Genomic DNA, 24826 nt, shown 5'->3' on the forward strand with positions numbered 1-24826 from the left:
ATGAAATGACATTTCTAAACAAAATAAGAACAGAGATAAACAACGATTTTGACAAGGAGAAACATAATAATTTTAAAGGCAGTAAGGACAATGTATTACAAATACTATCAGTGACTGCAAAGTGATACATACACTTCTTTGAAGAAAGTCAAACTATAATTCAGTGGTATTATTTAAAATAGCATTTCGTACAGATAATGCTTCATTAACATATTTACACACGTTTAATATTTCAAATTTAAAAGTTGATGTTAATAAACTATGGAACTTAACAACCGATGGATTCACGAAATAAAAACGTTTAATGAATTTTTGCCGTAGAAAACGGTAACATGAGCAAACACAAATAAAATGGAATTCATCCTCTATATCCTGTTTATTACAACAAAGGCAATAACGTTCTTCACGGGGGATATTGTTGCGTGAGTATCTTCCTGTCTGAATTCTCAATGGATGGGCGGAAGCCCTTAACATTCACAAAGTATAAACGTAGACTCTTGGGTAATAAATCTAAATAGTTTTCATATTCAAGTGTAGTTTTAAATATTCTATACATATCTAGAGTAGAAACTCTATTCATATCACCAAACCATTCTTGCTTAAAGGTGTCAATAATTCTGCATTTAAATTCACAAACAAAAGCATGAGCTATTAGTTATATTTGCAGCTTCAAAAACATAGGAAAATCCGTAATCGTTTAACAATTGTTTAACATTTGCAACCCAATTGTTGCATCCCTTATTACAATCATTTAATGCTTGAATATACAGTTTGTATAATAATATTTTTACTGTTAATAATTTTTAACCAATACTTAACAATGCGTACATATCTATTTACATACATCTATAATGGATATCTGCCTAGCTCTCCATAAACTGTAGCGTTACATGTGCTTATTTTCACATTTAACAATCTCTTGCAAAATTTTAAATGAATGCGTTCGATCTCTTTTGATTTATTGAAGCCCCATATTTCAGAGGCATAACAACAAATAGATCCAACATAACAACAAATAGATCCAACATAACAACAAATAGATCCAACATAACAACAAATAGATCCAACATAACAACAAATAGATCCAACAAAAGAGTCAAACAACTGGCAAAATAATTTCGGTTTAAGATCATACTGCTTACATTTATAGAGTAAAATATTCATAGCCTTAAGGGCTTTGCCAACCAAATGTTCTTGATTTAAAGTGAAACTACCAGTGAAATTTAAAACAGTGCCGAGATAATTAAAATTATCTACGATTTCTATATCTTGGCCATTATATGTCCATTTTTCATCATTTCGAATTTTACCCCTTTTACAATTTTTTTTTTTTGAAGTATTCACATTAAGCCCCCATGTATTACAATAGGCATGTAGGTTATCTAAGTGGTTCTGTACTTCTTCTGGTGATTTACCTAGAATAGCCATGTCATCCGCAAATAATAATAAAATTAAGGTTATGTCGTCTATATTTAGGCCAGACAATGTTGCAAAAATAGTTCCAAATCTTCTACAAACAGTGAAAAAAGAATCGGGGACATTACCTCCCCTTGTCTTAGACCGACAGCATAACTAAAGTATTCAGAATATGATGTACACGACTTAACACAAGATTTAACATTTTCATACATATTCTTAATTATTCTCAAAAGTTTACCTTGTACACCAGATTTATACATTTTAACCATAATGCATTGCGATATATACTATCAAAACATTTGAGCAAATCAACATAAATAACATACAAACGTTTGTTTTCATTTAAATAATGCTGCACAACAGACAACAAGATATAAATAGCATCAACAGTTGAACATCCTTTTCTGAATCCAAATTGGGCATCAGAAATTTTAGCATTGTCTTCACAAAACGATTCGATACGTTTGTTTAAAATGGTTGTAAACAACTTAGAAAAACAACTAACAAGTGTTATCCCTCTATAATTACTAACATCATCAACAGAGCCTTTTTTATAAAGAGGTATGATAACTCCTTCTGTCCACTGATCGGGGAAAAAGCCAGAAACTAAAATACTATTTAACATGTCACATAAATGATTTGATAAAATATCCAAACTTTCAAGAAAATATTCATTTAAAATAAAGTCACTACCAGCCGCTTTATTACGTTTTAAGCGTTTAACTGCATTCCTAACTTCATCTAATGTTATCAGCTGGTCTAGTTCTGGAAAAGTACAATTTCCCTCGTTAATATTATTATTTGAACAAATTTCTTCAGCTTCGGCATTATTAGTATGATTAATAGTATTACTCAAATGTTCAAAATAATCCTTGAATGCATGTATTGAAATTTTATTGCCATTTATTTTGTTTTTAGACGCTATCGCGTTAACTAGGCCAGAAATATGTTAAATGAAGATATTCGGCGATATAATTATGGTAGGTCAATTATATATTCTTACTGTGTTTTCAACAATACCATGATACATTTTATTTTTGATTAATTAAACAAGCATTATTCCACCATTTTGACTAATTTGTTAAGCATGAGCGCGATGATTCCCGATACCGTTAATAATCGAATCAAATAGCAATGCCCTACACACCACTAAAACAGGTTTGTTCGAAGAACGCGCGTATAAATATTTAAAATATGTACGGATACTTCGCGTGTGGCCGGTGGACTTATATGTTTTGATTTCACTTTCATTCTTTTGTTTTTCCGTTTTGTATCTATAAATATATGATAAGCAATATGTAACAATGTAAAATAAGCCGCAAAAACTCCGCGTAACATCCCGTTCTCCGTGTGATGCAGCTAAGAACTGCATGGAAAAAGACATTCGCTATCTATGATCTCATTCATTAAACTCTTGATCTTTCACCAACTCCAACCACAATCAACGCCGTATATCTTTTTTAAAGATATTTCTTGTTTAATATGACGTTCATATATTTAGAGCATTATTTGACGTTTTATCATTCAGTGATTTCACAATTTCATTATCCCAAGCTGTGCACCAGTTTACCATTAGTTTGTATTATAAGTTAGTTTCTAATGTTAATCTCTGAATAAGTATGCGTATACAAAGTAAACGGAACATGTTTCATTTTGTATATAAATCGGTAATTTCACAAAGTTATGGATGAACACATATAGCATTGTTTAGAAAGGCTTAGACAACAAGAGCGACAACTAGTGAGCGGTCTCTTCTGTATACGAACGTTGCTGTCTCCCTTAGTTCACTTTTATCTAAAAATATAAACCAATGAAATGATTACCTATATACACAATACTATTATTAGCGAAGTTGTGAAATCTATGTTTAGCTTTTTTATTTTTAACGTTGCAACCTACCTATAAATGATCGCTGATAGAATTATTTGCGCTTAAAGTTTATGGTATTGCATGTAGGACTATTTGGCGAAAAATAATAATGGCTTCTGCGTGTATTGTTATATACGTGAAACTTCCGACAGGAAAAGCAATAGAGCTGCAACATTTACCGTCAGAAACTGTCCGGCAAATCACGCAGAAAATCGCCGACAGCGAAAAAGTGCGCGAAAATCGGGTGCGTTTGAAATACCAAGGAAAAATCATTGACAAGTCAAAAACTATCCAATACCTAGGAATCTGTTCAGAAACAATATTGAAGGCTGATATCGTTTTCCCGCAAGATGTCGCAGTAACGATACGATTTCTTGGCGCAGAACACCACGTGACATTTCAGACTGTTGATACACTTGCAGATTTACATCAGCAAATTACTGCTCTGACTGGACTATCGGAAGCCGAACAACTTATCAAATCAGGCAATGCCACTTTAAACAGACGAGATTTGATCTTAACGGACCTAGGAGTTACGGGCGGATCTGTTTTGAGTGTTACAAAGAAGCCGACGCAAACTCCAGGCGCCAATACGGAGAATGCAAACGAAAACAATGAAGTGAATGAGGATTTAAAAGAAGAGCTACTAAGCACTTTTGACAGCAGAGGGCGACCAGTTGATGTGGTCTTCTGCTTTGATACCACTGGAAGCATGTACAGCGTCTTAACAAATGTCCGCCAAAAGCTAAACGAGATCTGTTCGCGGCTGATATCTGACATACCTTGTATACGAATCGGCATAATTGCCAATGGGGACTACTGTGACTCGGAAGTGTACGTTGTCCGGTACGTAGACTTAACGACTGACGTCCGTGCGCTATGCGACTTCGCAAACAACGTTCCGCCTACGGGTGGTGGAGGAAATGGCGGAGAGGCTTACGAATGGGCCCTGCGGAGGGCGCAGCAGTTGGATTGGGGCGAGGACAGCGCCAAAGCCTTGGTGATGATTGGGGACGAGCCACCTCATCACAAACACTACACGGACCAAAAACTGTTCTGGAAGGATGAGCTGGACGTGCTGGTGGGGATGGGAGTCAAAGTGTACGGCGTTCAAGCGATGTACGAGTCTCGGTCTACGCCTTTCTATCAGGAATTAGCGTTACGGTCGAGTGGTTTCTACTTGAAGCTCAAAGACTTTCGCCTCATCACGGACATGTTTCTCGCCGTATGTTATAGAGAAGCAGACGATGGGCAATTTGAAACATTCGCGGAAGAAGTGAAGAAAGAAGGCCGAATGACTGAAGACACTAAACTATTCCTAGACGAACTGAACAAACAAAGCCAAGCCGACCCTGTCGCCGAAAAGGAAGAGCGTGAAAAGAGATACGTAGACGAGGGTTGGTGGGACCCTTATCTAGTCGAGCACGAGCTTCCCAAATATTTCTATAATCAAGAAACGGACCATTGGGTCACAACACCTTCTACAAACCGCCCCAGTAGTGCCACTAACAGCCGAGTCCAAGTGTTACCAATAATCTCTGTTCAACCGTCTTATATGCCGATTGATCCAAAGAGGAAATCTAGGCTACGCAAGATATTGGGATTTTTTAAGAAAGAATAATGTTTCAAAACAAATGTTGATTTAATTTATAGAAAGATCATAAATGAGACATTTACTTTTACTAAAAAAGCGAATCGTTATATTTTTATTATTTTCACCACATGCACTTTTATAATTAGTCTGTCAACAAATGAAATGTGTGTACCAAAGTGATTGCAATTTGTCTTATCACGAATTACCGGTATATACATAAATTATACTTAGTATATATCATTTTAACGAGTTTGTTAACCTGTGATTTATACCACAGTTTTCTAGAGTCAATACTTTAAATGCCAAAATTACATGCTGTATTTGCTATGTAACAATATAATTATGAACACACCGTGCAAAAACAATAACGAAGCGTGTGAAAATCGGTGTGTGTGTTTGAATGATTGTATTGTATGTATTTAGAATAAATGTCCATTTATGTTCCGGAACTCGATTTTCGTTACGAAGACAAACGTGTGTGTTTTAATCGTAAATAGAACCTAATTATGTATATACATGGCCGATTTTTGTCCATCCATTATGTCAAATATAAAAAGCTACATTTTTATTGCTAGTTATATATAATTTTAAAATATTATAATATATTAGTTTATTTATGTCATTTTAAATAAAAATTCAGTTTCAATTCAAACACGACTTGTGTGAAGTTTTTCCATGAATAACATACACATTTCGATTTATTCTTTCACTTTACCGTAGACAAAATGAACAAAAACACAGTGTTCCTTTTAAAGCGGTCTATTTAGCGCAATTGTTGCTACACGCGCTTTTCTTCTAGCGGACTCTAAGCTTGTTCAATCGTCACTCACAATGAATGCGATTTAGGTTGGTGGTCATCATGCCAGAGAGATGAGGCCATCTTCTAGTGTTCGGGTTTTTCCATACAACAAGATCACATTGGAAATGATATGAATAAATGCCAGTAAAATAAATTAATATCTGGAGATATCTCAAAAACGGTCCGAGCTGTTCGTAAGTCTAGTAAGTTACCGTTAATTGCAGGAAGGCATGAATGTTGATTGGAGTCCACGTTAGATGATGGGCGTATAAACCCCATTGCTCTCATTGCTCTCGAAATTGTTGTGAGTAGAAAAAAATTGAAAAGATAACAACTTGCTGTACATGCAGTCCTTGTTGCACCATTTATTGTTAGTGTACATGGGGTTCATAATTAACCTTATACTTATTTAAATTTCATTAATGTTAACCAATACCATTTTCACAACTTGATGTGCGCTTTATTTATTGCAACGTTGATGATATATTGAGAAAAAGCAAAGAAACTGTATAATATGATTGGTGTCTATTGTTATTTCATATGATTTTTAGATTTGTTTACCGAAGCATCTATAAATTCCGGGAGACCTATAGCGATTACCCAATCCGTTCGTTCGTTCGTTCTACCGTCCGTCCGAGTTTAATCCAAAATAATATAACATTCATAATTGAAATGCATGTGACTTAATTACCATAAACCATGCCAACGGACGTAAACTGTTTTTCGCCATCTCAATTTAAACTGGTATGTTTTAACCTTTTACAACAAAAACAACAACAACAATCACAAAACAAACTAATATGCATATATGATAACACAAAAAGCAACATTTTTACCATATTTAAAGGTTTATAAATTACGAACAACTTACAGTATTAGCGGATCACACGATCATGCTGCGACATGTGGGAAGATCTTTACCAGTTTATAAACACGTTCTGGGTAAACTACGGTTTTTAGTTTTTGTTTAATCTCTGTATAATTCGGACAGAACTATTCGGATGTGTTGCGTCAGTGTGTTTTTCTTCAACATTTTTGGAATGAGGCTGGGTCCCTTTTGATTGGGAAAAATCGTGTCGTTTTAACTTATATAAGAAAATTTGTTTTTTATTTGCTAGCAAATTCTTTCATAATTGTGATTACATGGTAGTTGCAATAATTCAACTCTCAGCTTAGGCTGAGAGTTGCAATGCCCTCTCTCTTGTCCATGGGTACAAAATGTTATCAACAATTCAAAGGTAAATGAACACTGAAACGGCAAGAGCTTTTTAAAATTTACTTATCTAAACCACAAACTCATCCAAATGGTACCATTAAAGCAAGAAATGATTGATTTGTATTGACTAAGGTTTTGTTTTGTACGCTGTATTGGCCATATTGGAAAATTGACCCAATATAGGTCAGGTCGCATTACACCAATATTTTGTGCGTTGTGTTATGTCTTGGAGCCAAAAAGTCGATAACGATATGGTTTTCAATACAGAATACACTGTTTCAAATTTAAACATAACAATGTCAGTGAGAAAAGTGTGTTGAAACATCGTCGTGTTTTAACGGATGCATGCAAAGGATAACATCCGTAGGTTTCCATTCAGGTAAATTTAACATGGTATTGAAGTTCATTCATTATTTTCCTCAATTTGTCTCGAACGACGTCTGTAAATCTGTTTAGTGAAGCGCACGGATTCACTGCGCTGAACTGCACCCATGTTTATGAAGGGATGCATATAGACTGCCAGAGCCGCCATAGCAAAAATTATCAAAGGTTCTGGGAGTCCGTTTATATGGACTCAGGGCTCGACACTAACGGTGGTCCGTTGACCCGGGGTCAGTAAAAAATAGGGAGGACCAGTGAAACTAGAAATTGGTTGATCCGTCGGACCAGTTAAAAATCCTGGCCAGCTAGTTGTGAAATACTGGTGGAAAGCCGTTTTAATTAATAAAACAACTTTATATGTTCATAATAAACTGATAATTTCATCATTGTTTTATGGGCCGACTCGAGACCGGGATAAAAATAGCAACATATAGGAAATTCCAATTTTTCTAGATGCCCGGATAACAAAAACCTGTTGTTGGATCAAAAAATCGATTTGCGTTTCACAAATGTCTCTGGACTTTGCCGTGATCGATACACAAATTAACATAACATTCAAAGCGTTGATCGAGAAATAAACAAAATGGTATTTATTATTTTGAAAAAGCAGCAATAATCAGCATTTAATCGATCTTAGTACCATCAGAAGATACTTTATTTACCGTGCGAATTTACACTGGAGGGCGCCGAATAATGTTTTGATATTGCCGGAAAGTAATTAAACGTGCGTATTTTCAAGATTAAAAGTTATCACAATGTGGAATTTCATTCCGGGGTTGGTTGAACCTCTGCCTAAAAAACCTAAAACTAATGAAGAGAAGCTTGAAATTTAGGTAAAATAACATACAAAAATTGTTGGACCACTTTATATCTTGCAGGACCAGTAATTTCTGAAAGCTGGTGGTCCTTTGGGACAGTAGGTAAAAAAGTTAGTGTCAAGCCCTGTGGACTAATTACAGGGGTGTCAATTTTCCGGATTATTCCGGAAATCCGGATTTCAGCCGACTAGGGTCGATTTTGAGATGAATAAGAATCTTATTAGATATGTTTTTGAAATGGGGGGGAGGGGACTCCGAGGGGTAGGGGAAATTCGTTCAAGTGATTACTGTGTATGATGGACAAGAGCTTCAAATTCTAGTCAGACTCAAAACAAAATAACATAACACGATTGGTGTTGCCATTGAAGAACTTTAGCAACGATATACGTTTTTCATTTGTAGTTTTTTGTTACAACCATTGTAATTGGATAGATGGTAATATGTCGGACCATTGAAATTGACGTTTTCGAAATAACAACATTTCAAAGGGAGAGCACTCTTAAGAATTAGTGACGTGTTAGTGTTCTTAATGACAAAAAGGCTTGAAATTCACGAAAAGAGTGATTCTAATGGGGTGTTTTCGTTCTTTTGGCAAGTATTAGACTTTTCAGTATTTAGTCATTATTTGTTTGGCCTGTCACAAGGACCGGTGATATTAGAAACTTCGCCGGACTGTAAAGAATTTTGTCGGACAAGACCGGCGGTCTGGCCTTTTCAGGAAGCCTGCATCTTTTAATTCATGTGCAAGACATGTACATTTTTCGGATTGTCGTTTTTGGATACAACATTTTTTGCTGATTTAATTTATTTTTTATGTCCATTATAAACAAACCTATAATGACAAATACACATGCGTTGATATGGATGGTTTGATGAATAATATTCATCACTAACATTGTTTTTAATATTATATTTAGTAAGGTTAAACTTACAAAGCGGGATATGGAAATTAAGTAACTGTTGAAATTTATTTTTATTTTTGTTGTTACCTCAATTGAGAATTTAAGGCAGTAATTTGGGAAAATATGCACATGTACATTTAAAGTTTTTGAGATTGGTAATTCGACCAAAGGTCTGCCCAAAATTTTACCACAAAAACATAAAACACCAATATTTCAACAAAGGCCTTTAAGTAAGATGATCGTTGAAGCAGTAAAAGGTTTAATTTATATCAATACAATAATTCTATATCATTATTAGTTATTTAATAGTCGACAGTGAAATGGTACATTGTTATGGATGGAAGCATTTATTAAGGCTCAATTGGTCATTGTCAGCTTGCGTTCTACTTAAATCATAAAATGTGCCCCGGTTACTCTTAAGTATACTTTAATGTACCCTGGGTACGAAATAATATAATAAAATGAACCCGGCGAATTAACACTGTACTCGAGTTTTATTCCAGCAAAAAAAAACTGATTTCTTAAAATGCTATACAGAATAAGAAAAAATTATCTTTGAACAATACCTTTCGCAACATGCTTTTTTGAGTAGGAGTTTTCATGATATAGTGGCAATTAAAAAAATATTGACATAAATATGGACATATTTAATTTTTAAAAATTAGCTGACAACGACCAATTTAGCGTTAGAATTCCCAGGTACACAGGGAATAATCTACATGTGCGTTCCGCGTCTATGACGCACAAATATTGAAATAGACCCATCGTTTTGAAATATGTGCGTCCACTCAGACGCATTGCTGAACTGTATCCGTAAACGCATACGCGAATCACGATAAGTACGAACCATCTTGTGTACGAGTCAAAAGTGTAGCAATGAACGCAGAGTTTAACCGAATGAGGCCTGAAGACTCCAGCAAGTCTTTTGATTGGCTCTAGTCGAGCCGCTGATGTATAATACGAACCAATTAGAATCAACCTTTTACATAGAATGTGTTATGATATTTTCTAGAGTCCCTGGATGAAAACCTGCTTTATAACTTTGTGCAACTTAGTCATAAATAATACAGAAAAAATGCCTCCGAAATAATGTGTTGAAGCTTAATCCAAAACAAACAAATCTTAGACCTTTAATAATGGTAGGTCAAAGGCTCGCAATTCGGACATAAACAATAATATTATCAAGCTCGCAATTCGGATGTTAACAATAATATTATCATCGATTTGAATCAAGTTGAAATGTTATAACAGGTTACATTCATTTAACAGATAATGTTATAGCCTATGTGAAGGCAAACAAGATAGTGATAACTCTGAATTAGTTTTTTTTTGTTTCAACAAGTTTTTCAGATTATTACAAGTTTAATGCAAGTATAGTTATTGAGCTAGTGTGATTTAGACATATTTTCTTCACTACTTGGTATCTTTTAAAATTTGGGACCCATTCGTTTTCAAGGTGGACTCATTTATTTTGGCCTGGGACTCATTGGTCTAAAATCTGCGAGTTCAGGGACCCATAGATAGTAAATTCTAGATTATTCCCTGGTATATTTCAGTATATTTACCGTACCCGGGTTACATTATTTCAGTATATTTACCGTACCCGGGTTACATTATTTCAGTATATTTACCGTACCCGGGTTACATTATTTCAGTATATTTACCGTACCCGGGTTACATTATTTCAGTATATTTACCGTACCCGGGTTACATTATTTCAGTATATTTACCGAACCCGGGTTACATTATTTCAGTATATTTACCGTACCCGGGTTACATTTAAGTAGTATCCGAGTCGACAATGACCATCCAAGCTTTATTAAGGGGTGTAAAATTCCTTTAGCCCACTACAATTTGGGCCTAATAATTGTTCTCCATGCAGATATGAAATCCAAATACATGTACTAGTCAGAATATTCATTTAAAAATATTCGTTCCCTGTGTTATTTCTCACACAAAAATCACACAGAAATGGTTTCTGAGCTTAATGTTGGGATCACAAAAAAATGAAGAAAAAAACGCCATGGGAAAATTATGTCTACAGTGCCATCAACAGTATTGTGAAAATGTATTGGCGCATTTGTTAAAAACACATAGAGGTGTTGTTTTTTTCGTTAAAATTTGGGTCCAGTAGTGGGACCCATTCCCAATGGAAAAAACTATACATTTTTCACAAATGGGACCTAAAAATTACGATTTGAAGGTTTCCAAACTGAAACAAGAATATTTATTTTTATAATTCTCAATTATCTCCAAATTCAACTCTATTAGTTGGACCATAGAAAATATACTGACATCACTTTTATAGTCAATTTTTAAGTATATGTAATCATAAAATAAACAACATAAATGTCCCAATGGCAGACAAAAGTACGCGATATTTCCCAATCCACTTCCCAAAATGGTGGAAAAAAACACTGCATAGACTCCACTGATATTAAGGTGTGAAAGAAACCAACATTGAACAAGAAATCAATTTAAATCTACAAATTACTGCATATTAACATCTTACAGAATATGTCGTAATAAACTGGAACCTATCAAATATTTCATGTCTGTGTTGTATGAATACTCAACACTTTATCATTATTATTTTTTCAAAAAACGGCTTAAGATATCAACTTTAAATTTTGCGCAATGTAGTTTGTGAACCTTTTTTTTTTAAACTGCATTTACATACTTCATTTTTGACACTCTTTTTGCTCAGGTTTTTGTTTCTAGGTTTTAAACGTGAACATGGAAATATGCAAACTATATTGATTCTCTTGTGCAAGTTAATTTTTTCTTTGGACAATATGATCAACGTTTTTCAAAATGACAAAAATGTCAAAGATCAAAAAAAGAAAGTTGACTTTGCATTGAAACAAGGTACATGTATGAAATTTGTTAAGCTCATCAAATAACATGTTTCAAAAATACCAAAATATACCCCGGTATTAACAATGTCTGTTAAGTAAACTCACTAAGATCCATTTATTTCTGTTATTGTAAGCGATAATTGTTTGGTTACTTGCAGAATTACCCAGACGATGTATGTGTCAAACAATGGAAAGCATGCAAGACTCAGTTGGGACACCTGTTGTGAAACCATCACAGAATCTGTCTGGCGTCAGCATCGACACATTGTCCATTTGCAAGAAGTTCAAACAAGCTGGTAAGTGGACTCACTGAATAAAGAACAAATATTAAATAGTTATTCTTTGTTAAGGAAAGAATCTATATTCAGCTCACTTTTAGGCTAATAATTTAAAGGTTGAGTTGGAAATGTTGAACCAATTGCTATGTTTTTTGCATTCTGTTAAATGCCATGACTTTGAAATCTCAATAATCCAAATAATTTTATATTACCTAATATTTTAGCTAATGTGAGCACAACAACGCATTTTGTCCTAGGTCTATCGCGTGTTGTATTCTTACTTCCCCACTCCTCATGAACATTTGTCATCATGATATATTGGCCAAGTTTGATGCTGGGTCACATGCGTTAAAAAGCTAGGTCACTAGGTCAAATTAAAGAAAAATCTTTCAATCACTCTAGAGGCCAAGTATTTTGTTCAATCTTCATGAACCTTGTCAACGTTTATCCAAATGATATCTTGACCATTAGGAACTGTGTCATGTGGGATGAAAAAAAAGTCACTAGGTCAAATTAAAGAAAATATGTGTGAACACTCTAGAAGAAAAATATTTCGAAACTTGCTCAGAACGTTTGGTCTAAATATTTATCCCCAGAGTTACCCGTCCTGCTCCCGTGACAAATTTGGCAGACGTTTTTCCTCTGGCTATCATAAACCTTGTGAACCCAATCTGCTCAGAGTAATTTTGTTCCTTGCTATTTTACGTGAGCGACTTCTTTGACACATTATCTGAAAGTTTTTTCAGAGGAAAGATATGGACTGTGCTTTGTGAAAGGTGGTTTAATTAATGTGCATAAAGTGTCATCCAAGATTAGCCCGTGCAGTCCGCATAAGATAATCAGGAACAACATTTTCTGCTTTTATGGTATTTTTCGTTAAAAGAAAGTCTCTTCTTAGCAAAAATCCAGTTTAAATGGAAAGTGTCTTCCCTGACATGCAGTAAACCCTCTGTTCACAGAGCATGGCCCATACATGTATATTCATTCTAAGTAAGGGAATTGCACCTAAACGAAAACCACTTGGTGTGTCATATGAGCCCCATTCAACGTGTCTTAATACATGTGCATTAAGTGTCTTCCCAGATTAGCCTGTGCAATATGCGTTGGCAGATCTGTGATGACACTTTCCACATACACAGGATTTTTGTGTAGGAGAGACATCATTTGAACAAAAAATACCATAAACTGTAAATCAGCATCCCTGATAAGCTTGTGTATACTGCACAGGCTAATCTGGGACACCACTTTACACACATGCATTAAGCCCAATTGTCCCAGAACAAAGCTTATATGTTGTACAGGGTTCACTGACCATGAGGCAGAGGCCCTAACAGAGGTTGTGTTTGATGTTGTAAGAGCCTCCATAGACTCCCAGGGGAAGATGATGGTCACAAAGTCTGGACTAGTAAGCAGTGATTTTATTTGTTTTATTTCCAACTGCTTTTATTTTAACACTGCAAATTCATACAAAATATGGAAAATATCACAATAATATAATGCAGTCAGAGATGAACAGACTGCATATGCAACTCATTTTAAGTTATCGATATAATAGAAGTCATTGACTTACAAAGCATTAAGGTAAGTTAAGAAGAAAAATGCCTGTGTCTTTACATTTTGTACTATATAGATGTAAGAAAGGCTTTAACAGTACACACATAATTTGAAGCTTAAGCATATTGTTTTGCAGCATACAAGTTTTTTCAAGTTGAACTATTCTAAAAATCAGCATTGATTTAATGTATTACCAGTGCCTGTTTGACTTCTTTATTCGATACATATTATAGTTCCTTTCCTCAAGAAAATTTCTTAAAAACAATACTATGATCGCTAAAGTTCAAGTTTACACTTTCTCTGTTTTGTCAATTTATTTTTCCCAAAATATTATTTTTTTGCCAAAATCAATATAAAAGCAAGGATGAACATTTTCTGCAGATTTGTGTGGATGCTATTCATTTAAGTGTCATTTTTGACATCCTTTTAAATTCGTTATGAATGGGGTACAATGGGTGGTGTTAAGATTGACAACAATTACATTAACAATGAGTGACAAATCCTTCATGGACACCTGCACCCAATGGTTACTCCACTTCTACCTTCTATAGCAGTTTAGATGAGATATGTTAACTCATTTTATTTTTAATAATTTATATATTTTTATATTTTTATTTTTAAATGTGGATATCATGTTTCCTTTTTCCTAAGGAAATCAAATCTCAGCAGCTGCTAGCCCAGATCAGCGCAGTACAGAAAGATATGATCATCCTGGAGAAGAGTGAATTTACCATGATACGCAATGAGACAGAGGTATGTATGGAAATACGAAGTAATGAGACAGAGGTATGTATGGAAATACGTAGTAATGAGACAGAGGTATGTATGGAAATATGTAGTAATGAATAGAAATGAAATAGAAGTAAGTATCAAAATGGGACAGAAGTAAGTATCGAAATGAGACAGATGTATGTATAGAAATGAGACAGCAGAAAGTATCAAAATAAGACAGAAGTGTGTATAGAAATGAGACAGAAGTAAGAGTTGAAATTAGAAAGAAGTATGTATCGAAATGATACAGAAGTATGTATCGAAATGAGATAGAAGTATGTACATGTATCGAACTGAGATAGAAGTATGTATAGAAATAAGACAGAAGTGTGTATCGAAATGAGACAGAAGTAAGTACCAAAATGAGACAGAAGTAAGTATCGAAATGAGACAGAAGTAAGTACCAAAATGAGACAGAAATGAGACAGAAGTTTGTATTGTAATGAGACGGAAGTACGTATCACAAATAATACATGGACATTAACAGGTTACTTCCTGATCTTTTTGTAATATATATATATATATATATAATATAATATATCAGGCAAGGCTTAGAATAGCCTTCGCATTATTTTATTCGTGCCAAGCATGATATATTACATAAAGATCGGGCGGTAACCTGCTTTTACGTTTATCATATCTCTACGTCCCCATTTTAAAAGAAATAATAAAACAAATCAGTAAAATGCTAAATTTTTAGCAGAAATGAATATGATTTTTGATGTTTGACCTGTTAATAATGACACAATGAGCACTTGCGCCTATATTTGAAAAATATTTATTTTCCTGTTTGTGTTATTTTTTGCGACAAAAATTTATTACATCTTGAAATCATCTTTTTTCTTTTGTAAAATTTTATTTTATTTTACTAAAACTGATGACTTTATATCTCATCCTGAGCAATATGACCAATCTCCAAACATCTACTGATACAACAACTTCCTGTTGAACAGATATAACGAAATATATCAGGCAACATTATATAAGACAGATAGCAATGTAGCAGTATGATAAAAAGTGCTACTTTCTTTTTGCAATCAACTTGATAATTATCTTTAATTTTGTTCTGTAATTATTATTAGCTTTTGCTGTTTTCGGAGAAAACCCAAGGTATTGTCATAGCCAGCTCGCCGTCTAGCGTCTGCCGTCCGACATCCCCCGTCCGCGTCGTGCTAAAACCTTAACATTTTGTTAAGGTTTTGAACATTGGCTCTCAAATCAAAGTGCTTCAACCTACAACTTTGAAACTTCATATGTAGCTGCACCTTTATGAGTTCTACATGCCACACCCATTTTTGGGTCACTAGGTCAAAGGTCAAGGTCACTGTGACCTCCAAAAAAAAAAAATCTTACAAGCTTTCATTTATTCACAACTGCAACCGCAGCCGAGCATGGCACCAATTATGCTGTGCTCTTATTTTTATTGACATTGTTTGAAATATGACTTTTTTTTTTTGGCCAATGATAAAAGTCAAAATACTTTAATACATTTCAATAACAACAAAAATCATTGTGACAGCTGTTATATAACTGAAATTCTTCTGAAAACGACAACAAATCATTCAGAGCTCCAGATAAGGTTTTGTGAAATTCTTAAATTACTACCGGATTTTCAAAAAGAATTCTTAACTCTGAAATTTTATTCTTAACGTTACTACTACGTTTTGGAAAATAATTCCTATTTTCTATAAATTACCTTAAAATAAATAATAATTGTTATTTTCATGCAAAAAAATCAAAATAAACATACTAGCAACTTTATTTATACAAGTTCAACAGTGTCTTTTCAGTATTATACAATTTTTTTTTTCAAATACCTTCATATGCCCAAACTGTGCTTAGATTGCATGCCTTAGATGAATTTTTACATATTTCACAATTAAAACAGGTCTCCCCTTCAATCTTTTCAACGATTAGCCACGGGACTTGTCCCTTCCACTCGTTCAATGTTTTAAGTGTTTAAGTTTGGACCCGTCGTGTCGCGTTTTTGTTTAGCTTTTCCGATTGTGTCGGAAACTGAACATACAACATCGTATAAGATCATTTCTTTCTAAACATTTAACTTCGGCTCACTTTGCGTACAATATGTTAAAAGCGTGTTTTTGGACGCTTTGCTGTTTTTTAAGGACGCTCTCTGGGCGCCGCCATAGTTTTTTGACAGATAGACTGTATACGCCGCTTTCATTGGAAAAAATTGCGGCAAAAAAACCATTCTATATAAGCACCGCAAAGATCTTTAATATGCGAAAAGAACTCAATAAAAATCGATACGAACCGATGTAAAAATAATATTCGTAACTTGATTTTGTAATTCTTAATGGTACGACAAGATTTTAAAATAAATACGTAACGGACTTGAAAATAATTCGTAATTACGAAAATACGACCCTTATCTGGAGCTCTGTCATTATCATCAAACAAAGGCAATTGTGTCGTTTTCAGAAACAAGGCATCCATATCAAGCAATTTGAGGGAAAACTAACTGATACGATCAAGAGGCTTGAAGGCCAAGTGAAATTGGACATCAACCTTGAGAGGAGTCGAGCAACAGAGGCTGTAAGCTCAATATAGTTTGATTAATTGGGCACCTCATTCTGGGAAAACTGGCCTTAATGCATGTGAGTAAAGTGTCTTCTCAGATTAGCCTGTGCAGTTCGCTCAGGCTAAGGCTAGATTGCTTTTAACCGGTATGCAGTTGTTTACCACTATCGACAAAGCGGGGGTTTGGGGGCGGTAGCCACCCGATACTAAGGAAATGTATAGGATAAGAAGGATTATTAGGTGTTGTGTTAGATGTTGTGGCTTAGCAACGATATAATTATACGTATAACTTTTTCATTCTTTTTTACGTACCGGTAAAGTGCAATCGTCCCCAGGCTAATCAGGGACAACATTTTCTGCCTAGACAGGATTTCTAACTTCCTTTAAACAAAAAAAACATAAATGTGAAAAGTGTTGTCCTGTACTCTAGCATAATGCAAAGGCTAATCTGTGACAACTTTTTATGCACATGCATTAAGCCCCGTTTCCCTGAGCAGGTCTCAAATAGTTTAATTTTTTGTTTTATTTGTTTATTCCTGTTTAGTTAAGCATAATTGCATCAATGGAGGCTTATTGAAACACTCTCACTGTCCCTTTCCCGGGTAGAACCAGTACTTGATGTCTTTTTAAAAGATCCTGAATACGCAAACTGAAGTATTGCTTGATTGTTGTGTAGTTTTATAATAGCTTACATTTAGGTATTTCAGTAAATTGCAGAATGCTTTGTATAAACACATTCTGAACATAAACACTGCGGGGAGTCACGTGATCACAAAAGTACATCGTACGCACAAAATGGCGGAAAAAGCTCTCGCTTAATGACGAAAATCAAGGTATTCTCATATTTTATAATATCTAAATCAATGATAACTATGCCCAAATTACCCGCTTAGTCTCCTTATGTACTCTGGAAATTGTCGTTTTTCTTAGATTTCTGTAGTTTTCTCCAACATTCAGAAACAATAAACAATGAAAATTGTACATCGTCTGAACATACTTTATTTTGACGCGTTTGCTATTCAAGATGACAACCAAACAAATAAATTCAACAGTTTTTGCTTTCTAACATGCTTAGAATATTTCGTACAAGGTTTTCCACGTTGTTTAAGCTTTTTTAGATCTGTGTCGAGTAATTTGTAAAATAGTACATCGTCTGAACGTTTTTTGTTTGAGTACATCGTCTGAACGGTTTTGAGTACATCATCTGAACTGCTTCTGTTTTTACTTTTAATGCGATGTTTATCATAATAAAATTGTAATAACATCTGTGATCAGCCAAGCGGTTTTTCGTCCAAATGACGTTCCGTTCTATGATCAGAAAACACAAAATCCTGAGTTATTTTTACATGTTTACATAGTGTTTAAATTTATTAAATTAAATTAAATACAAGTCACACTCGAAAAAGGTTGTTATTTATATATATAAAAGCATGAAAATAATGTAATAGGAGGTATGTCATTTGGCAAAAGATCCTTGGCTTTTCACATATTTTTATTTAAAAAGACCAAATGTAGTTTGCACTAAAACTAAACTGAACTTAACATTTCTATTTACATACTTGGCGCATGTGACATTTCTTTTTACATACTTGGCGCATGTGAGAACTTATTAAAAATATAATGCTAGGCTCGAAACAGTGGCAGCTCTGAGCTTGCGGTGATTTTGCCAAGCTTCAATAATATATTATTATGTAGTATATAATATTAAATGTAAATGTTAGTCTGAATTACATATATGTGGTAATCGATATATAATTATTTTTGTGAAGATAAAATATTGATGTCATAAAATAAATTGGTATAATTAGATGTCTGTTATATATAGCTATTTTGTTATTTCAGAATGCGCCAAAAGTCAAGTCTATCGCTTCATCGCTTGAAGAGAAAGCGCTTGAAAATATCGCAAACAACACGATTAGTTACACCAAAGTGCATTTCTTCAACTGCATGTCACACTGGAGTTTGTCTGTAACAAATAACACCTGTGCTAACGCCCATTAAGTCACAATTTCGTTCACCATTGTATAAAGTATCTCCACCCAAAAAGCGAGCAAAGAAAAGCATTTCTGCAAGGGCTCTTTTTGAGCAGCAGTCATCTTTTAAAAAATATGCCGTGGCATTCATGACGCTACTGAATCAGATTTTCTTCTTAACATTAACAATGGATCAGTCAAAACGAAAAGCGAACAGTTAAGTGGAATCGATATCGTGTGAATCTCAAAGCTATGAGACTACTACAACACAAGGAGACAATTTAACGTGATACATTTTCGTAAAATAGTTTGTACTAATGTATCTAAGATATGCAATAGTTGTATATCTACATCTCAAGTATTAACTCTTATCAGATTCTACCACCTCCTTAAGTACCAATATTATGAATTGTAATAGACTTTCCGAATGCTTTAAGAATGCTTTGTGCTATTTTATGCCAAATACAAATTATGTTAATGTTATGTCATGAATTAAAGTTTTTATGTTAATAAAGAAGTCATTATGACTTAGTGTTATATTTTATATGCGACATCATATAGAGGCCCTCGAATACATGTATGTGTTATTTAATCTTGACTGGGGTCAGAATAGCCACACGCAGGAAATAAAATATTTTTTTCTATATCCAATAAATTCATCCAATCGGCATTCTTCATATGTACCACGTGGCCGTCCAATATATTCCGGTATTGGATCCAAAAAGTCTGTATTTTTTCCATAATTGACAGTTGAGTACATGTGCACTAAGCAATTGTTTTATAACAATAAAAGCCGTTACCGAGAAAAAGTATCCGAATGAACTATAATCGACTCACACGGGCGCTTGTCTTGAAAATAGCATAGATGCAATTAAAGAAATTTTAAAATTAATTTTTAAATGAAACAAAGGCAGAAAAAAGGGATATAGAATAAAAAGCTTATTAGACGTTTAAACTGTACAATACGTGATATATTTGGACTCGCACACAGTTTGAAGTCATATTGGACTCGCCTTAAGGCTCGTCCATTATGACGTCAAATTGTGTGCTCGTTCAAATATATCTCCGTATTGTACAGTGAAACGTCTTATAACCTATAATTATTGAAGCTAAATAACTGATAAAATAACTTCCTACCGGACATGTGCCCAATTTGATGGGGGGGGGGGAGGGCAGATATAATACATTAGCAAAAAACAGCAAATGCACTTTACAAAAGTTATGATGCTTCAAGAGAAATCTACTGGATTAAAGCATTTTGAGGACTTTTATATTTATTATCTATTTTATATCTATTATACCCGTTACATGAATGTCTTCCTATCAGAATATACTGCTGTTGATAGCCTAGCGCAATGTTGAAATTATGCATTTGTACACTTCAGCATTTTATGCATTACAACTAGTGTTTTGTGTATTTTCTTCATTGTCAGATATAAGTTCCAATAGACAACATCAGTGCAGCAATATTTTTTTTTATAAACGATAGTGTTCACAAGGTTTTGCTATAGCCATACACGGTAAACTGCCCCGCTTCCTAGTGGCCATGTTTTTCAACGGACCGTAACAATTTTCGAATGAAGCCGATGTATTATAACAACAAATGTTTGGACCAAGTTTCATGAAGATTGAAGTATAAATGTGACTTCTAGAGTGTAAAAAAGGTTTTACTATAGCCATGTGAGTAAATATGCCCCCCTGGCGGCCATCTTTTTCAACGAACCTGAACCATTTTCAAAGAAAGCTGATATATCATTAAGACATACGTTGTGACCATGTTTCAAGAAGATTGAACGATAAATGTGAATTCTAGTGTTAACAATATTTTTCTTTATTTTGACCAAGTGACCTAGGTTTTGACCTGGTGTGACCAAGTTTTTAACACGACAAAGATATCACTGGGACAACTTTTCTTACCAAGTTTCATAACAATCAAGCAATAAATGTTACCTATAGAGTGCTACCAAGGAAAAATGTTGACGACGCATTAAGGACAATGGTGATGCTAAAAGCACACCTTGAGCACCTTTTGCTCAGTTGAGCAAAAAATAAGAAACTGAACCTTATATGTTTTATGTAACAAATGTAATTTTTATTTGCACTAAACTAAATTTCCAGTGCTTTGTATTGGTTATGTCATAGGCAGAGAGGTAAAGATTATGCTCATATACAGTACATAGATTGGCATGTTCACAAATTCATATATATGACTGTTAGATTAAATAAATTCTTAATCACAGTCATTCTCAAGATTTATTAAAGTCATATCACGGTGATAATTTTCTCATCAATCCCTTGACTGGTTCGGCTGTTTGGGGGAATGAGGGGCAACAATACCGAAATCCTTCTCCAGTCAGGTCTGTTGTGTGCTGCTAAGAGTAATTCATCCATAGAAAGGGATGTCCACTCTTACATTATCCATCCAGCTTTTCTTCTGACGGCCTCGGCGTCGACCTCCCTATAAAGTGCCCTGGATAACAGTCTTGCACAGAGATTCGTGCCCGGGTGACGTTTCCAAACCAAGCCAGCTGTACCTAAGCACAAATATTCGTGGTCATGGTAGTTCAGTTATAAAATTGCCCTTACTGAATCTTGTTTCATTCCGTTCACTGTTGTCTATTTCTCACTATGAAACAATCAAAAGCAATCCAGTGTAATTTGTCCACTTCATATTGAGGGCTTAATTTATTTGCCCATCGATATGTAGAGAGAACATTACCGGAATCGATTTGCTGTTGGCATACATGGTAAACTCTTCTCGACCTTGTGTAGTACAATCTGATCTCAGTTCTGAAATTTAAATATAATAGCATACAGTTGACAATATAACAGCAAATACATTTTTAACACATTGAATAAACACACATTCACAGATGGGCATGAAGTATTTGTTTGCCTATTGATTTTTGTAGTAAAATTAAAAGAATACTAGCGTTATAAATAAAGTTATTGGCTGATCACAGATGTTATTACAATTTTATTATGATAAACATCGCATTAAAAGTACAAACAGAAGCAGTTCAGATGATGTACTCAAAACCGTTCAGACGATGTACAAACAAAAAACGTTCAGACGATGTACTATTTTCCAAATTACTCGCCACAGATCCAAAAAAGCTTAAACAACGTGGAAAACCTTGTACAAAATATTCCAAGCATGTTAGAAAGCAAAAACTGTTGTATTTATTTGTTTGTTTGTCATCTCGAATAGCAAACGCGTCAAAATAAAGTATGTTAAGAAGATGTACAATTTTCATTGTTTATTGTGTCTGAATGTTTGAGAAAACTACAGAAATCTAAGAAAAAAGACAATTACCAGAGTACATAAGGAGACTAAGCAGGTACTTTGCGCAAAGTTATCATTAGTTTAGATATTATGAAATATGAGAATACTTTGATTTTCGTCATTAAGCGAGAGCTTTTTCCGCCATTTTGTGCGTACCATGTACTTTTGTGATCACGTGATTCCCCGCAGTGATAAAACATTCAACAGAAAGTAATAAACCTTAGGGCCACAAATAAGATGGTGCGAACTAAACAAATAACAATGTCCCTTAGGATTTGTGAGTTTCTTAGAACAACAACTGTCAAAATAATGAATGTGAGCAAACATGGCTGAAATGTTTGTTTCTGTCTCTGAACTTTAATAATTTAAGTGATATTTCTAATTTCTCTCGTTTTCTTTCCAGCATGCATTAAATGAGAAGAATCTTCAGTCACTCCATAATAAGATTGAAGTCCTGGTAAGTATCATCTCACAACAGGGTTTTTTCTGCTTAGTAAAAAAAAGACCATAAAACGGACCTGATCCCAAACAGATTTTTGTTTTTTTAATCCCAATTTTCATTTTTAACCAGGTTTTCCGAAGGTAAAAACTGGTTATTAGATTGGGAAATGCGGGCGGGCTGGCTGGCGGGCTGGCTGGGGGGCTGGCGGAACAAGCTTGTCCGGGCTATAACTATGTCGTTCATTGTCAGATTTTAAAATCATTTGGCACATTTGTTCACCATCATTGGACGGTGTGTCGCGCGAAATAATTACGTCGATATCTCCAAGGTCAAGGTCACACTTTGAGTTCAAAGGTCAAAAATGGCCATAAATGAGCTTGTCCTGGCCATAACTATGTCATTCATTGTGAGATTTTAAAATCATTTGGCACATTTGTTCACCATCATGGGACGGTGTGTCGCACGAAAGAATCACGTCAATATCTCCAATGTCAAGGTCGCCACGACTAAAAATAGATTTTTTTTAAAAACAAACTTACAAAGGGGGTTAATTTTGTTTGTTCATTTCAAAAGTTCAGTTTGAGTTTTCTCCCTTTATCAGATTATTTTTTCACAATGAAAACCTGGTTTTGTGACAATTTTGTTCCTTGTTTTTTTATATATTTTTTTTGTGTGGAAAAAGGTTTTGTTATATTTATTATATTGCAATTTTATTTAACAAACATCTAACAAAGTATATAACTATAATTCATATGATCTTTTTCTTTCCAAAATGGCCAGGAAAAGGCCTGATGTGTCAATATTTGTTGATTAAAAAAATTAATTAATATGGTTCATTTTTTGCGATAAAATATTCCCAAATTTGCAATTTTATTGATTACAATAATCCCAAATCTACCAGACTCCTATTCCTAAAATGGCTAGAAAAAACCCTGTTTTTTTGCTAATTAATTATTCAATATTGGAGTTTTAATTATAGAGACGTCTTTTGACTATTGGAACAAAGTGTTTTTGTAATTGATCATTTTTGATGGATTAATTTATATTATGTATTCATCATCATCCCTTTTATCACAATCATAATCTTCATCACCATTTTTAGCTCACCTGTCACGAATTGACATGGTGAGCTTATGTGACCGTGTGATGTCGGGCGTCCGTTGTGCGTGCGTGCGTACGTGTGTGTGTGTCCGTCAACAATTTGTTTGTGTAGACAGTAGAGGTCACAGTTTTCATCCAATCTTTATGAAATTTGGTCAGAATGTTTATCTTGATGAAATCTGGGTTGGGATTGTATTTGGGTCATCTGGGGTCAAAAACTAGGTCACTAGGTCAAATAATAGAAAAACCTTGTGTAGACAATAGAGGTCACAGTTTTCATCCAATCTTTATGACATTTGGTCAGAATGTTTATCTTGATGAAATCTGGGTTGGGATTGTAGTTGGGTCATCTGGGGTCAAAAACTACGGAAGGTCAAATAATAGAAAAACCTTGTGAAAGCCTTGTGTAGACGATAGAGGTCACAGTTTTCATTCAATCTTTATGAAATTTGGTCAGAATGTTTATCTTGATGAAATCTGGGTTGGGATTGTATTTGGGTCATCTGGGGTCAAAAACTAGGTCACTAGGTCAAATAATAGAAAAATCTTGTGTAGACAATAGAGGTCACTGTTTTCATCCAATCTTTATGAATTTGGTCAGAATATTTATCTTGATGAAATCTGGGATGGGATTGTATTTGGGTCATCTGGGGTCAAAAACTAGGTCATTAGGTCAAATAATAGAAAAAACCTTGTGTAGACAATAGAGGTCATAGTTTTCATCTGATCTTAATGAAATATGATCAGAATGTTTATCCTGCTAATAACTGATTTTAAATCGTGACAGGGCTCCCGCTGCCGTTCGCCAGATTCGCCAATGGCGAAAATTTAGCAAATAAAGCAAATAAAAATATAACGATTTTTTTCCTGACAAATGCCGTCCCAGATAATAAACTCTTGCAGCTGTAGACTGTGCTTCAATACATTGCCATGTTATTGACCCAATAAATTGATACGCAGGCGGCATTAACACCGGTCAGAACCGGTCATCGAGACAAAGGAAAATGACTGGTGTGATAACAAA

The 24826-nt window shown here is 34.4% G+C and overlaps 2 protein-coding genes across 3 annotated transcripts in view; both read left to right on the plus strand.

Annotated features, from left to right (window-relative positions):
- Positions 1–3397: 3397 nt before the first annotated feature.
- Positions 3398–4909, plus strand: LOC127849297 (uncharacterized). Its single transcript, XM_052382016.1, has one exon. It carries the CDS (start codon positions 3398–3400, stop codon positions 4907–4909), a length of 1512 nt encoding a protein of 503 aa, XP_052237976.1.
- Positions 4910–6467: 1558 nt separating this feature from the next.
- Positions 6468–24826, plus strand: part of LOC127848686 (coiled-coil domain-containing protein 90B, mitochondrial-like) — a 34335-nt gene continuing 15976 nt past the window's right edge. For both annotated transcript variants that reach the window (XM_052381276.1, XM_052381275.1), the window contains exons 1-6: positions 6468–6623; positions 12015–12152; positions 13436–13539; positions 14340–14441; positions 16902–17015; positions 22663–22716. In XM_052381276.1, coding sequence (XP_052237236.1) covers positions 6575–6623; positions 12015–12152; positions 13436–13539; positions 14340–14441; positions 16902–17015; positions 22663–22716 — 561 coding nt within the window. In that variant the 5' untranslated portion in view covers positions 6468–6574. The remainder of the gene's footprint in view (positions 6624–12014; positions 12153–13435; positions 13540–14339; positions 14442–16901; positions 17016–22662; positions 22717–24826) is intronic.

Source organism: Dreissena polymorpha, chromosome 10 (genome assembly GCF_020536995.1).
Source record: "Dreissena polymorpha isolate Duluth1 chromosome 10, UMN_Dpol_1.0, whole genome shotgun sequence".
NCBI classification, from domain to species: Eukaryota; Metazoa; Mollusca; class Bivalvia; order Myida; family Dreissenidae; genus Dreissena; species Dreissena polymorpha.